Here is a 17,717-nt window from a genome sequence, read left to right on the forward strand (position 1 = left end):
TGAAAGTCACCTTCTGATCACACATCTGCTCCAAACGTCAAAGATATTGCAAATGTACACACACAGAAACTTGTGTTATATCACCTACTACCTCCACTGTCAAAGTTATCGTATCTTGCAAACTCTCACTTTCACCTGTTTCTAAAAAGCAAATATATATTTAAAGGATGATAATTTATCATCAAAAGAGAATGGAACACATTCTCTCAGTAGCCCATGGTCGATACTATGCTCGAACACAAACCTCAAGGCCTCTTCCTGGAGGTCAGATCGTTAGACCAGACACTAGAAGATGACCCTGACTAGGAGGCTTTCACACCACACTAACATCAATACTCTCAGTATTATTAAGGTAACTGAACAATAACTATAATTAAGCCTTCAAGGTACATCGTGCTTTAAATCTACCATTATCAGTATCCATTAGCTCATGCAAACCTCAACCACTATGAGGCATTCAGCTCATTTCATAGATAAGTAAAACTGAAGAATATAAATGAAGCACCTGTCTCCACGACATACATGAAATGATGGACACGGACTCCAAACACACACTGACAACATTTCTATGATTCTCATCACCCAAAGCCCAGCATCATCTCTGATAACTAATCTTACAGAGAAAGAAAGAACAGTCTGGACCATCCAACTCCATTTACCTACCACTCTAGTACAAACAAAATACATTAGGGAGCTAACACATGACTCCTTGGTAGAAAGGAAAGGAAAACTGCAAGCAAGCAAAATTGTAATGCTTGAGTCCTAAGGCTATGCCTAAACCTTCTGCTCAGTGGGATGGAAAAAACAGACTCCATTTCATAAGAATGGCCAAATGACCAGTTAACTCTCTCCTGGCGGGTCTTTAGTAAGTATCCTCCACTGCTGTTGTTTATGCTCTAAAACCTAGGTTAAGAACATACTTCAGGAATAGAAATGGGATAGCCGCAGACCATAATTCTTACATCTGATACACATTCTCAGGGAAAATCTCAAAATGAATGGCTTGGTCCAAGAAAGAATATGGTAAGAAAGCAGAAGTCAGAATCTAAGAAACTTGTTTAAGACACTTAAAACATTCTGTAGGAGGCAAAATTAAACATAAAAAAAGAAAGACAATAGTTAAAAAATTGATACCTAATGGCCAATAATACCCATTTTCTTTTCTTTTCAGATTTTTATTTATAAGGGGTGCCTGGGTGGCTCAGTTGGTTAAGTGTCTGCCTCCACTTCAGGTCATGATCCCAGCTGGGGTAGGGGAGAAGAAGAAGTCTGCTTCTTCCTCTCCCTACTCCCCCCCCCCCCCCCCATCTCTCTCTCTCTCTCTAGTAAATGAATAGAATAAAAAAAGGAAAAAAAAGATTTTTATTTTTAAGTAACCTCTAAACCCAACATGGGGCTTGAACTCACAACCTGGAGATCAAGAGTTATATGCTCCACCAACTGAACCAGCCAGGCACCCCAACACCCATTTTCTTATTAGCCTTATTTAGCACTACAATATTCATTGTATGCCAAACATGAAAGAAAAAAGCAAAAGAAACCTAAGAATGTTCAGTGAAGTGCTATTTCTAATTATAAGAAAAACTTTTAAATGACTATCCCCAGAAAAATGGGTAAGAAATTATTTGATAAGCAAATGGGATGTTATATAGCCATTAAAATGCATATGTGTATGTATATTCACATACGCATATATAAAAATACAGAGTAATTTGGGAAAATGGTTAAGAATCATGTTAAGTATAAACAATGGGATAGTTCCAAATCTTCAAAATTACAAACACATGAAATATATAAGCATGTGGATAAAGAGATCATTCAAAATGAACACAATTAACACTTAAAATTTTAGGAATTAAAACTGGATACCTTGTCATGGCCTTACAAACTAAATTTTGACGCAGCTTCATCACAAAAATAGTGACAAATCACAGTATTGGTTAGTACTAAGTAATGTGTGCGGGAATTATCTCTGCGAATCTCCCCCATCCACAAAAATTCACCTTAAAGGAGTGATGTGAGAGACGTAGGAATGTGGTGAGGATGATGGTTTATACATTCTTTTCTGTTTTTTTTTTTTTAAGCTTAAAATGTACTGCTATATTCTACAGAAAAGAAACTTGATTTAAAAGTACAAAAATAGGGACAACTGGGCGGTTCAATGGGTTAAGCCACTGCCTTCGGCTCAGGCCATGGTCTGGGGTCCTGGGATTGAGCCCTGCATTGGCTTCTCTGCTTGGTGGGGAGCCTGCTCCCCACCCCCACCCTACCCCCCACCCCCGCCTGCCTCTCTGCCTACTTGTGATCTCTCTGTCAAATAAATAAATAAAATCTTTAAAAAAATAAAAAAGGCACAAAAATACACTTTGAAATATAAAATCAGTACACTCAGCTTTTAAATTTAACATTACTATTTCCTACTACAGTGATATCCTCAGGCTCAGTGCATCACAGACACTCTGGCAAAATTTGTGATGATAAACATGTAGGGGATAGAAAAAAATATACACACCAGGTCTCAGAAGAAAAGGACAAGCCATCTCCTGACTCAATTATCATGACAAAGGTTCTCCCACTGTAGCAATATAAAAGAATTAACTGTGTATTATTTACTGCCTATAAGCGAAAAGGAGAGAAGTATCCAAAATCTTCTCTCCATCTCTTGCTTTAGGGGAAGTCATCTGGACACTGTAAGAAGCCCTATAAAAAGGTCCATATGAAGACAGAAAACGGAGTTAACTACCATGTAAGTGAGCTTCAAAGTGAATCTTCCATCCTTTGCCTAACCTTCAGATGACTATAGCCCTGGTTAATAGTCGGACTCTAATTTCATGAAAGACTCTGAGTCCAAACCATCCATCCAGACAAGCTACTTCTGAATTCCTGACTCACAACAACTGTGAGATAATAATTACCAGTTGTCTTAAGCTGCTAAATTCTGGTGTAATTTGTTACACAGCAGGAGATAACTAATACATATGTAACTGATTGGTATGTAAAAGTAATCAATGGCAGGACTCCCCCTTCACATCAGATTTAACATCCCATAAACAGAACAAGACAGACAAGAGAGGTTCCGAAATTGGTTACCTGTACAATTGGTGGAGTTGTCTGTGAATAGGGTGATGTCACACCATAGACAGTTGGGCAAGTCTGTCCTTGATAATATATGGTTGCTTGAGACTGTGCAGGAGAATACTGCTGCTGGACACTGACTGACTGTTGGTTTGAATCCCAAACACCATAATTCTGTCCTTGGACTGGGCCTGGGGCTGGCACTGGCAAGACGGTGACGCTGGAGTCTTGATGTACCACACCTTCACTTTGGGCCACATACTGTGAACTGGAAACTTCCACAGGGGCTGCCACATGGGGCACCACTGGCACAGGTGGAGGGGCAGCAAGAGGTTCTGTAGAATGTCCCACCAAGGGCTGAGAATGATCGTAAGGAGCAGGAGAACACACGGGGTCCATGTTGGGTGTGGGAAGGAGCACCTTCCCAGCATTAGGGTTGCTGGGATCCACATAGGCCTGCATGGGATAACCTGGTGGGTAGCCGGCAAAGGGGTGATGAGGGGCATTGTAAGCAAGAGAGTCATAGGGCAGTGGAGACGTCATTCCCAGGGTCTGCATCTGCTGCTGCTGTTTCTGAGCCTCCCGCTGAGCCACCTCTTGCTCAAATAACTTCCGACGCTCCTCTGTAGAAAGTTTATTGCGGTCTTTAATTCGTACTTTCTTTTTAGAAGTTGGTGTATCATATCTAGAAAAAAAAACAGAGCATCACAAATGTTTTTCCCTAAATCAAGAACATAATCAAAGCATTAATAAAGGTATGTCACTCAATACTAAACCATTAATCACACCAAATCCAATTTGGCATTGGTTAAAAATCAGTCAAAATTACTTAAGGAATCCTGCAGATAGAAGAGAATCTCAAGAAAACATTTAGAAGAAAATAGTAACTTTTTAAAAAAAATATTTTATTTACTTATATTTAACAGAGAGAGATCACAAGTAGGCAGAGAGGCAGGCAGAGAAAGGGGGAAATAGGCTCCCTGCTGAGCAGAGAGCCCCATGTGGGGCTTGATCCCAGGACCCTGGGATCATGACCGGAGTCGAAGGCAGAGAGGCTTTAACCCACTGAGCCACCTAGGCACCCTGAAAATAGTAACTTTTATCTTTTTTTTTTTTAAAGATTTTATTTACTTATTTGACAGAGAGACAGATCACAAGTAGGCAGAGAGGCAGGCAGAGAGAGAAGGGGACACAGGCTCCCTGCTGAGCAGAGAGCCAGCCCAATGGGGAGCTTGATCCCAGGACCCAGAGATCATGACCTGAGGGGCCAATAACCTCATCTTTATTCTCAGATTCTAGAACTCCAAATTAAATATACATATAATATTCTAAAAATATTCTTTACACTTGCATAGTTCTCTATACAGTTCTAGGTTTATAAATTCTGAAATTAAAACAAAATACACTAACAAAAGCTACAGAATTCGATGTCTGTCTGACCACATGCATTCATGACAAATTCAACAGAGAGCAGTTCAGTGAAGGCTGAGAATGCACACTGAAGAGTATGGAGAGTTACATTCAGCTCCTCATCTCTGTGCAATACCAAATATAATAGATTTTACTGCTAAGCCTAACGCCCTGTGATGGTTTTGACAAGGCCTCCTGGAAACCATCAGCTCTAACATTCAAAGAGAACTGAGGGCTTTTCTTTTATTTTTTTTTTAAGATTTTTAAAATTTATTTATTTGACACAGAGAGAGAGACACCGTGACAGAGGAACACAAGCAGGGTGAGTGGGAGAGGGAGAAGCAGGCTTCCTGCTGAGCAGGCAGGCCCATGTGGGGCTCAATCACAGAACCCTGGGATCATGACACAAGCCAAAGGCAGACACTTATCAACTGAGCCACCCAGGTGCCCCAAGAACTGAAGGCTTAAAAGAGTTTGTTGTGAAGCTCTATAGAGTGAATCAAACTTCTGAGAAAGTGCTCTTTGCAAAAATTTAAAAACAACAACTAATTTCAAGAGGTTTCATTGCAAAAAAACATCTAAGAACAGCTTCACGGACAAGGGCAAAACATTTATCCAAACAACAAAAAACAAATGGTCTAAAAAACTCTTAAGCTGAAAGTTCCTTTAAAGTGTTAATGGGGGGTGCCTGGGTGGCTCAGTGGGCTAAGTCTCTGCCTTCGGCTCAGGTCATGGTCTCAGGGTCCTGGGATTGAGCCCACATTGGGCTCTCTGCTCAGCGGGGAGCCCGCTTCCCCCTCTCTCTCTCTGCCTGCCTCTCTGCCTACTACTACTGATCTCTGTCTGTCAAATAAAAATCTTAAAAATATATAATAGGATGGTAGTATCCTTAACTGCCTGGCAGAAACAAATGCAATTAGTCTACAGAAGAAAGCACCTTAAATCCAAAAATCTAGGCTTCAGTGAATTCCCATAGATCAAATTCTAAAGAACATGATGAGTTTATTAAAAAAATAAAATTATAAAATTATACATATACCTATATAATCAAATGAGAGGAAGAAACCCACAAAAACTGGTACTGGAATTATCTGACACAGACTATAAGAGAAATTTATGTTTAATGAAATAAGAGGCTATTAAAAATATTACTAAGGAATGGGACCATAAAAAACTATCAGGTAGACTTGAAAAACCACCTCATGAAACATCTAGAAAGGAAAAAGAGTGGAAATTAAAACTCAATTATCATATAAAACTGAGCATGCACATACCTGACAATTCAACAATTCTACTCATATTCCCAAGAGACCCTATTGCATATGTACCTCATAATTAGACAACAACAGCACTATACTTAACAGAAAAATCCAAATGCCTATCTACATTTTACAACAAAATGTTACATAAAACAATGAAAAGGAATAAACTGATACATACAATTGTGGATAAATCTTAGCAATACAACATCAAGTGAAAACAAAGTACCCTCAAATTAAACGCAGAAGAGCGGCCTTTTCATAAAGTTAAAAACTAATATATTATTTTAAAATATATATTAGAGGACATAAAATGGTACTTTAAAAAAGGAAAGCCAGGGTATAATGAACACAGGAAAAAAGAGGCATCTCAAGTAGTAAAGGCAGGGGATATATAGATACATGGTATGGTTAAGCAAGAGATCAGATCTGAAGAGAATTAGTAACAGAAGACAATCTTCAAATTCAAAAAGCTCAATGAATTTCAACCAGAGAGAAGAAGAAATTCTCATATAAACACAGGGTAGTGATACTGCAGAACACCAAATAAAAAGAGAACATCTTAAAAGCAGAACCAGAGAGGGGCGCCTGGCTGGCTCAGTAGGTTAAGCCTCTGCCTTTGGTTTGGGTCATGATCTCAGGGTCCTAGGATAGAGCCCCACATGGTGGGGGGGTGTCTCTGCTCAGCAGGGAGCCTGCCTCCCCCCACCCCGCCTGCCTCTCTGCCTACTTGTGATTTCTGTCAAATAAATAAATAAAATCTTTTTAAAAATAAAAAAATTTAAAGAAGAGAAAAACTTTAAACTCAACAAAACTTCCTTTAAAAAAATGAAGAGTCCAGGGCGCCTGGGTGCTCAGTGGGTTAATGCCTCTGCCTTCAGCTCAGGTCATGATCCCAGGGTCCTGGAATTGAACCCCGCGTTGGGCTCTCTGCTAGGCGGGGAACCTGCTTCCCTTCCTCTCTCTCTGCCTACCTCTCTGCCTACTTGTGCTCTCTGTCAAATAAATAAATAAAATCTTTTTGTGAAAATGAGATTCCATGTTCACATAAAGACTCATACATGTATATGTCTTACACTTATACATGTTGTGTAAGACACAACAGCCACCTGGAAACAATCCAAATGCCTATCCACTAAGGAATCTGTAAACAAACTCTGGTATACCTACCCGATGGACTACCATTTATTAATAAAAAGGAATTACTGGAACACATAAAAACATGAATGGATCTCAAACACAATCTGCTAAGGAAAGACACATCAAATACTATCTAGAGTATGATGTCATATATACATGACATTCTGGAAAAGACAAAACCAGTGGGTCAAAAAGCAGGGCAGTGGCTGGCTGCCAGGAACTATGGGTAGGAGAAGGGGACTGCCTACAAAGAACTCAAAAGAATTTTCTGAAGTGACAGAAATGTCTATATGATGACTGTGGGTGGTTACTTAATTGCATGCATTTGACAAAAGACACTGAATTATATACTTAATATTTCTGTAAGTAATTTATACCTACTGATTAAGTAAAGCTGATTTTTAAAACTGAAGGTAAGCAATGCAAACAAGATTTTTTTGACAAAAACTGAAAAATAAGATGAACAAAAAGTCACTAAACAAAATCTTCTAAAGGAAGGTCTAAGGAGAAAGAATGGAGAACAAAGAAATTGACAAATGTAAACAAATTAGTAAGTTTGTGTACACATAAAAAACTGACAATAACGAATGGGACGAAGCAACAAAAAATTACAATGCTGGACAGCAGCAGCATATAATCTGAACGATCAGAGTATCCTAAAGTACAAATGTTGTCAGGATATTGGTTAGCTTTAGATTTTAAGTGAAACAACCAGTTAAAGAAATGCCACAAAGAATTAAAAAAAAAAAAATCATCCATAAAGCTATTTATCTATCAGACACAGAAAAGTTAAAAGTAAAAGGAAGGAAAAAATACATTATCAGTTAAATCCTACCAACAAGAAGATAGCATACTTCTATTAACATCAGATTAAATAGATTCTAAAGAAAGTCTCAATAAAATTCTAAGAGCTGGTATAATATAAACTGATTAATAGCAATTAATTTTGAGATTTAACAAAAATTAATTTTAACACATTGCAAACCATAACAGTATCTAGAACTAGGTTATGATAAAACTGCACTATCAGGGTACCTGAGTGGCTGGGCCATTAAGTGTCTGTCTGCCTTTGGCTCAGGTCATGATCCCAGGGTCCTGGGATGGAGCCCCACATTGAGCTCCCTGCTCAGTGGGAAGCCTGCTTCTCCCTCTCCCACTCCCCCTGTCTTTGTTCCCTTTCTCGCTGTGTCTCTATCAAATAAATAAATAAAATCTTTCAAACAAAACAAAACGAAACTGTGCTATCAAAAGAGTAGTTCAAATAGTACTTAGGGAGAAATTTAAATCCTTCAACACTTTACTTTGAAGAGAAAAATGCTGAAAATTAATGAGCTAAAAAATCTCAATTATTCCAATTAAAAATTTATAAAAAAATATAATAAGCCCAAAAAAGTGGAAGAAAATAAAACATGTCTAGAAATCAATTACCCACTCCCCTCAAAAAACAAAACACTGTTATTCTGTTATTTGTACTGGAGGCACTGCTAGCAAAATAGCAAGAGCAAGGCAAAAGAACTAGAAAGGAAAAACAAAAATTTATATGATGGGGATTGTTGACAAATACAAAAACAAAAAGGGAAAAACCCCTATACTTTTGAAATATCTGTCAGTTTCTATGTGGTCACCAAACATGAGATCAATGTAACAAAAGTCAACTGCGCATCTACATACCAGCAACAAGCTGAAAATGTAACCAAAAATTAAGGTTCTCAGAAATGAATATACCAAGATACCTAAGTCTGCAGGAAACTATAAACAAATGAGATTAACAAAAAACTCAATATTTAAAATATTAAAGAAGACCTAACTAGACAGAGCATATCTGAATACTCAGTTTGAATATAGGAACAGAAATACTCAAAAAACTGTTAAAGATGTCAAGTCTCCTCAAAATTCACCTTGGTGAGGGGGTGGGGTGGAGAGGGTAGGAGAAATCTGACAAGCAGATCCTAAGGAGAACAAGTCTCAGAAAAAAGAGATGACATCCCAGAAGATCAAGCAGGGGTTTGCCCTACTTGCTATCAAGACTTAATATAAGCTACAGTCACATTATGAGCCCCAAAACAGATCCTTCCATATATAAAAGCTTATTAGAGAGAGAGAGTGTTGCAGATCAAGGAGAAAGGACAGGCTTTCAAGTAAATGGTGCAGAGATAACTGGGTATTCACTTAGAAAAAAATGAAACCATATCCCTACCTCACAGCATACATAAAAATTAATTCCTTTTTTTTTTTTTTAAAGATTTTATTTATTTATTTGACAGAGAGAAATCACAAGCAGATGGAGAGGCAGGCAGAGAGAGAGAGAAGCAGGCTCCCTGCTGAGCAGAGAGCCCGATGCGGGACTCGATCCCACGACCCTGAGATCATGACCTGAGCCGAAGGCAGCGGCTTAACCCACTGAGCCACCCAGGCGCCCTAAAAATTAATTCCTAATAAATTAAGCACAAGAAAAGAAGAGAGTATCATCACCTCAAGTACAGGGAAGAATTTCTAAAACACAGCACTAACCATGAAGAAAACATACATGTGATGTAGTCAATTACACCATAATTAATAAATTCTATATATCAAAAAGACACAAAGGAGTCAAAATATAAGTTACAAACTGGGAAAAAATACTTGCAAAAATTATTACCAAAGCAGAATTATATTTAGAATATAAAGAACCCCTAAAAAGTAAATCCTAAACTCAAAAAGATAAAAACTAAACAAAGAGCACCTATTAAAAGACACTTCACATTAGAGGAAACAGGGATGACCAATAAATATATGACAAGATGTTCGATCTATTTAGCTATTAGGGTAATGCAAATTAAAATCACGATGAGGGGTGCCTGGGTGGCTCAGTGGGTTAAAGTCTCTGCCTTCAGCTCAGGTCATGATCCCAAAGTTCTGGGATTGAGCCCCACATCGGACTCTCTGCTCAGAGGGGAGCCTGCTTCCTCCTCTCTTTCTGCCTGCCTCTCTGCCTACTTGTGATCTCTGTCTGTCAAAAAAAAAAAAAAAAAAAAAACCACGATGAATTTACTATTACAAACTCTGACAACCCCAAATTAAAAATTCTGACAACTGCATTATATGAATGCAATACTTCATGTTTTCAAAAAAATAAATTTTATTTTATTTTTAAAAGTTTTTTTTATTATTTGAAAGAGAGAGGGAGGGAACACATAAGCAGCGGGAGGGGCAGAGGAAGAGGGAGAAGCAGACTCCCAGCTGAGCAGGATTAGAGTGAGGGACTGGATCCCAGGACCTTGAACCATGACCTGAGCTAAAACCAGACGCTTAATCAACTGAGCCACCCAGGCACCCCCCAAAATAAATTTAATTAAAAAAAAACTTCTCTGGAATAAATGTTTTTTAGTACCCAGTGGGTCACCATGTGGCTTGTTTTTCTACAAGCATGGCAAAGACAGCCTCTGACACAGGGATCAATCAGCATTTTGACTGATCCGCACAAGACTCATTAGAAAACAAAGTTCTGGCTTTAGAAGAGTTACCATTATTCTTAAAGAGTTATCGCCAACCAATCTCCACTCCCCTTTAAAGAACCAATCTTTGGCTCCTCAAATAGCATTTCAATGTTATCAAGTAGAAACCTAGTCTTCACTGTCAAAAGAAACTCTATTTCAATATTTATCAGTAAAGTTTTATACTCACTCATCAAGAAAACATATTTATTCCAAAACCTCTTGGTGCCCAAAATCAGAAGTATTGACTTGGGAACTTTTTGACTGGCTCAGAAAAGAGAGTAACTCACACAGGCCACTTACCTGTCATCTGGCCTTTTTGTTCCCCGCTCATAGGCAGAAGAAGGTGGTGAGAGAGAGCCCCTTCGTTTCCTTTTCTCTTTATTTTGAGTTTGCTTGTCTGGGTCTCTCTCTCTTGACCTGTTAGGAGTCTTTGGGGCAGCTGTTTGATCTCTGAAGCCAACAGCATCCCTTCCTCGTTCAGTTACTAAGGGAAAAGGGTTTTTAAAAAATTTACTTGGCAGACTCGTCTCCATCATGATAGCATGTCAACTGTATAATACAATTTCTATCCAACAAATGGGTCTATGGACTCTCCTCCCTCAAAGGCCCATCCAGAATTTGGATGAGACAGAAGGTGTTGTGTGTGTGCACGCACTCTATCCTGCAAGTCTCTGCCATGAATTCACTTTTCCACCTTCCCCAACAAAACTCTCAGTCCAAGCCTTCAACATTTCTAACAAGTTCTGTGGAATAAATGCATGCAAAATGTTCCCATTACCTTTAACAGGTGAGTCTGCTTGCAGTTCAATATGTAAAAGCCTTCTACTGCCCCCGTAACTCTGCATATTTAGTTTATGGAAGAGCAGCCTGGCATGTTAAGCATAAAAACCTCAAATGGAAAAAATCTCTTCAATTAAAAAAAAAGGTGTGTGTGTTGGGGGGGAATTAGACAATTTTTTTTTTTTAACTACCACCATTTCAAAAGGAAAATATTTCAAACACAGATGATGACAGGTGATAAATCAGGACATTATCCAAGCCAGAGAGCTACATCTTCCAAAAAAAAAATGCCATTTTCCAACTGAAGGATACTACTATTAACCTTTTCTACTCAGCTTCTTTATCTAGAATGGTCCTCACTCAATTCCACTTACTTACTGTATTCCAAAATACAGTTGGGTCAATACTTACTACTCCCAAAAGTTGTGTATTACTTTTCACTGACCTCACTTCTTACTTTCTTATCCCCTTACGAAGTCTAAATCCCACCACTGACTATTTCAATATAAATTAACTGGTACTATATGCTGCTGCTGTGTTAGCACTGCTACCCTGATTAATCAGATGCCTTTCTTCTTAAGAGAATTTCTTATAAAATACCTCTCACAGCACAAAGCAGATTCACAATAAACATTAACTGCTTTTTCTTTTTCTCACCTCAGAAAAACATGCCATTACTTGTTTTCTTCCCTAGTGGCAGGATTAGGTTTATATCTGCCATTCTTGTGGTTCTTCTGTTGGTGAGCCCAAAGCTCCATTTATTTGCAAAAATTGTTAATCAGTGGCCATGTATGAGCATTTGTCAGTGAGAACAGAACTCACCTCCACACACTAGTAGAAAACGCTTACAATTAGAACAACTGTTGCAGCTCACGGGGTATTAGAGCACAACATCCTTTTGGGAAGTACTACTATCTAATTACTTCTGGGTCTGCCCATGACTACTCTATTTCCTTCTTAAAACAAGGTTCTTTGGGCTCGTATTAACTTTCTTAAAATGCAGCTATTTCTTCAGTATATCCTTATAAAGTAAGAAAAGGAATCATACTAACAGTTCATATTCTGACTCTGCATCTTAGAATATGTGAGGTAGAGAAATTGTTTCATTTATGCTGGCTGATTTTTTTTTTCATATTATAAAAGGAAAGTAAAGCTAGACTACATATTTCCCCCAAATATTTTACAATTCTTGGGAATTTTAAAAGTTCTAAGCTCTTAATTGTTTGACATTGAGGGGTAACATAGAAGCCAGGCTTTAATTACAAGTATTTCTTATAAAATGCCTGAGACTGATCGGGGGCACGTATGTGAAGGAGAGTAAAGTTGGCACACAAAAGGTGGCTTCCTGAAAAAATTAGTCATCGATTATAGACAATTTTCAGAAAGCATCTCTCAGAGGACACATCAGACTAGATATTTGCAAAATATTGGGGATAAACCCTCACGGATATTTAAGTTTTGCCCATCTTGCTAATGATTTCAACTCACTGAACCCAGAGAAGCTAGGCTCTGATGACCAAGTTTACAGTGCCATTGGTTTTGCCAACCAGCACTACTCAACCCTGCCTTCTTTTTTATGGGAGAAATTCTCTGTAGCCTTAAGCACGATGTTTGGCTATAAAGAAACTAAACCAATAGAGTTAAAAATATTCAAAACAAAAATAAAACCCCCACAATGATGCAAAGTACACCTCACAGGGCTTTAACCTATAAGATTATTTAACCAGTAAGATTAAAATTATAAAAAGTTCTTCATGCTAAAAATATAGAGAAAAGACCAAAAACAACACAAAGCAAAAAAAGAAACAAGAAGGGAAAACGCCAAAAATATGATCTTTTTTTCTTTTTAAGATTTTAAAGTAATTTTTAAGTAACCCAACGAAGGTCTCGAACCTACAACCTTGAGATCAAAAGTCGTATGTTCTAGTGAACTAACCTGCCAGGCACCCCTGTGATAATGATTCTTAACCTTGTAAGGGATCATTGACTTCCTGAGAATCTGATGAAAGTTCTCAATTTTCCCCAGAAAAAATTAATGTAAATAAAGGATCCTGCATATAAACATCTATAGGTAAAGACTTACAAAGACATTCAGGAATACAGGTCTAACAATGCCTGCTCTAGAGGAACAAACAAATGAAAGAAAAGCAACTACAAGCCATGACTTCAAGGAAAGCAACAGCACAGGCAGTATAAAGGGACATCTCCTTTGGCAAAAATTCACTAAGAAAAAATAAAAAGGCAAGTTTCCGAACTTTTACACTAAATATCTCATTTACCTCATTACATACTATCCGGTTTCAAAAACAAAATAGCTGAAGTTCTTATCATTTACCTCTGCATATTTCCAAAAGAGTATTTGTAAAGCCATATACACAGAGTACCTCTGAATACCTACTTGTGTTCTCCTTTTCAGTTTGACTTTTCTTTGGAATTCGATATACCTCCTGCAAAAATAAACCAAAAGAAGGGTTGTTAGTATGGAGTGGAAGTGGTGATTGTGTTGAAGCTGATTAATTTCACATGGTGACAAAGAAATAGGAACAAGCTGGTATTTAATTACTCTCCAAAATTTGACTTACATCGAGCTTTAAACAAGGATACTGGTCACTTAAAAACAAGTAAAAACTTGTAGCATTAAGCTACACATATCATACACACAAACATTATGTATAGTATGTTTCATTTTGTTTATTGAACATCTACCAAGAGGCTTATATGATCTCATTAGCCAAGTAGCAGAGTAAGTAACTGGGACATTATATTTCTGGAATATACTTCCGGATAATCTTCCTATCTATATGCTTTCTGCATATAAAATGAAGTCATCCATAGTTGCATTACTGAGAATATTCCTAAGAACAATTCTAACCTCTCACTTGCCATCCCTACTTAAGGGAAGAAGGATTTAATTAGTTAGTTACCCTAAGAACACCTCAGAAAAACTGTATGTATTAAAGACAATGTCTGTTGTTCATATTTTTCTATAAAAGCAAAACCTATTTGGCTAATGGCCAATTGTAATATTTCCTTTCATACTGTTATATTTCCTCTCATATTGTTATTTTAAAAAAGAAAAGCATTAGATCATTGTTGCTCTTGAAACAGCATCTAATAGCATAACAAAATTGTTCTTGACAAATGTAAACTAAGTTTTTAAGCCCTGAATACCTTTTCTTGATATAGAAATTTAAGGCTTAGAACATGTTCTGTTCCCTGACAATCCCTCGCTGTTCTAGTCAACAAGTAGCTCAACATTTCCTTATCCAGTCACCTTGGTAAGTGGGCAAATAGAAAATCCACACATTCTCAATGGTATATCACACGATACTCTCCCTTTAGAGTAATCTCATATTACTGACCATACCCCTATGACCTGGTAATTCCAATTTTTTAGCAATTGTACTCCAAGAAAATCAAAGAACTCCTCTTTCCACATGATTTTTGGTTCTAGCAGTATTTATGGAAAGTAAGAAATAATCTAATACCACACAACTGAGGAAGGGTCAAGATTTAATATTCAGTTGCAACTGAAGATGATAAATACAGACCACAGACATTGGGCAATCTAAATGAACACCGATTTTTTAGGAAAAATCCTTCAACACTCCATGCATGCTGACAAATTACCTAATAAAGATGATGACTGCCACGATTAGATGTGTGCCTATCCTGTGTGTCAGGTTATCATATAAAGCATTTCAAACGCATTATCTTTTTTGAGCTTCAAAACACCTCTATGAGGTAAGTACTATTATCTCCACTTTACAAATGAGAAAACCCACTTTAAAAACTCAGCAACCTGACCAAGGTTATGATGCTATCAGACAGTATGACTCACAGCAATGTTATCTTCTGCACGAGATGACACAGGATATGGCGGACAGTCAGCATTATCTGGGAAGGAGGACCACTTCAGGACTTGAGCATACATGCAGGCGGCATCCTCTATTCCCCCAGCCCCTCTTTCCTATGGAGGACTTCCACTAGAGCCGTGATTCTCAACTCTGGCTGCACAATTAGACCACTCCAGGAAACTTTCATAGAAATACTGTGCCAGACAAATAAAATCTGAAATTCTGAGCATGAGTTCCAGGCATCTACATCATCATCATCATCATTATTATTATTACTATTATTATTTTTGAAGCTCTCCACAGGATTCTGATGCCTACATGTAGAAGGTTGAGAACCACAGAACTACTAGCTTCTCCTAGCAGCCTTCACTCATTCCTCCTAACAAGGGAGAATTTGACAGAACAAACTGTGTATGGCTGTCCTCAGCTCAAAGCCACGGAGGGATGGCTCCGTGGAGGAATGTCTGGAGTTGTCCAGCTGTCACTGTCTAGCTGTGGGTAACAATGAATCAGGGATAAATACAGTAAGGACAAAGCAGACACTCTTAGTTCTGACTCTTCTGTCCACCCCCAGGAGGTTACCAAACTTGGGGAAAAAGTAAGAATGCTACTTATCAGCACCTACCCACACCATAAGAAAAAACAGGTATTCTATTAATTTTTAAAGGCTTGAAACTGAATGTTGCATTCGGTACTCTGTAAATTTAAGCACTCCAGAAGGCAACATGTTCATTAATAAAGGGTGCTTAGATACAGACACACATGTCTGTGTCAACTAAGGATTATGCAATATTTCTTTTGCCTCGGGTCTTGGGTTCAAGACTTGGGTCAAGTGTTCATTACAAGCATTTATAGCAATTTATCACACAGACCTCAAGTTTAGAGCAAATGCTAAGTAGAAAATGTATTCCGAAGTTCACAAAATGAATGATCATTACTGACGTGTGACCAAAAGCTACCGACTTTTTACTCTGTGCCTAATACTATGGGAAACAAGTTAAATCAACATGCACCCAAGCACTGAGGAGCTATTAACTTTTCCTCCTCTTCATATAAATAAAGCTGTGTATAAAATTTAAACTGGAAACTCAGATTACCTACTTCAAGGCCCTGAATTTTTCCAAAGTCCCACAACAATGTAACCTGAAAAGGAAGCAGTCATGTGAAGATTACTGTAATAGTTCTTAAAATCATTCTATGTTGTGGATAAACAGCAGTAAATTTAGCTTACATGACAGGGAATGCTGGAATAATGACATACACCTGCAGGCCACTGCTGAAAAATGTTTTTCTGAGTTGGCTTCACTCACATTAACCCTCCACGTAAAACCAGTTTCCTCTGTTAAGGATTCTACTCAAGAGACTGGCATGTTATGAAAGAACACTCAATTGTGAGTAAGGAGGCCTGGTTTTTGGGACTATCCCTGCCCTCAGAGGGACCTAAAAGAATCTGGTTCCCCACCCTACCCTACCTAATATTCTTTACCTATCATGCTGTTTTATTTCTTTGGTGTCTAGGTGCTTCTCCTAAGTAACACACACTCACATGCACTCAAAGCTGTAATTCTTATTTTTTTAAAGTGATATTTTTGAAAAGATTTTATTTATTTGTCAGAGAGAGAGAGTGTATGTGTGTGCAAGAGCAGGGGGAGTGGCAGGCAGAGGAAGAGGGAGAAGCAGGCTCCCTGCCAACCAAGGAGCCCTGTGTGGGACTCAATCCCAGGCCTCTGGGATCGTGACCTGAGCCAAAGGCTCAACCAACTGAGCCACCCAGGTGTCCCTCAAAGCTATAATTCTTAAGGGCTAAGACTGTCTTACTCTGCTGTATCTCTAGCACCAAGAAAATGTCTGACACACAGGCAACACTCAACTACTTGTTCAGTGGACCGGTAAGTGAAATTCTACTCATAATTTGCAGAAATCACCATGAAGTGCTAAATAACTTCAAAGTACTACACAGCTTGCTTTTTAAAAATCACTACTTCTATACCTTCATTCTCTCATCCCTCGTAAGAATGCTGTTTACAGGCCTTTAAACACGTTTGTGGGGTTGTATTTCCAGGATCAGATTAATACCTGTGCCTCTGCAACATTTTGAATTCTCATCAATGCTTAGAACAGCCCACCCTTGGTCAATTAATCATTCCTCTTCAAAGGCTCAAAATCAATCTTCAGAAATTATTTGATAAACACTGAATCACTGATAAGCTCATACACAAGCAATGCATCCAATATCCCTTTATAAAAGTATGTAAATATGTGTGGAGTTGTTTTTAATTTGTAGAGACAAAGACAGCACGAGTTCTTTGATGGTTATTTGTGGAAATCTGGTATGCTCATTTATATAACAAATATTTAGGTACAAACTAGGTGTTAAACGCATATTATCAAGAGTCTCCTACTTTCAAATACTGGAGATACCTAGGAACAGCCACTAAGAGGTTCACAGGCCAACAATGGTGGCTGGCAATTCTTTTACTGTGTGCCATGTCCTTTAACTGCATTCTCATATACTCTTACACTGCTAAGGCTGACTTGAAAGAAAATAAAATTTAAAGGTGGAAGGTCTTTATACCTAATTCATACAGTAGGTTCTCTATTTTTTAATAAACACTTGCCAGCCATCCCACTTCTGAGCATATATACAAAGAGAATGAAAACAGGATCTCCAAGAGAGCTGCACTCCCATATTCATGGCAGCATCACTCACACTAGCCAAG

The 17,717-nt window shown here is 38.1% G+C and overlaps 1 protein-coding gene across 1 annotated transcript in view; it reads right to left on the reverse strand.

The window, feature by feature from the left end:
• SETD2 (SET domain containing 2, histone lysine methyltransferase) overlaps positions 1-17,717 on the reverse strand; it is a 91,258-nt gene that overhangs the window by 25,908 nt on the left and 47,633 nt on the right. The window contains exons 11-13 of the mRNA XM_059389591.1: positions 13,539-13,587; positions 10,661-10,844; positions 3,091-3,760 (exon numbers count right to left, since the gene is read on the reverse strand). Of these exons, the coding sequence (XP_059245574.1) occupies positions 3,091-3,760; positions 10,661-10,844; positions 13,539-13,587 (903 nt within the window). The remainder of the gene's footprint in view (positions 1-3,090; positions 3,761-10,660; positions 10,845-13,538; positions 13,588-17,717) is intronic.

The sequence above is a fragment of the Mustela nigripes genome, chromosome 2, assembly GCF_022355385.1.
Source record: "Mustela nigripes isolate SB6536 chromosome 2, MUSNIG.SB6536, whole genome shotgun sequence".
NCBI classification, from domain to species: domain Eukaryota; kingdom Metazoa; phylum Chordata; class Mammalia; order Carnivora; family Mustelidae; genus Mustela; species Mustela nigripes.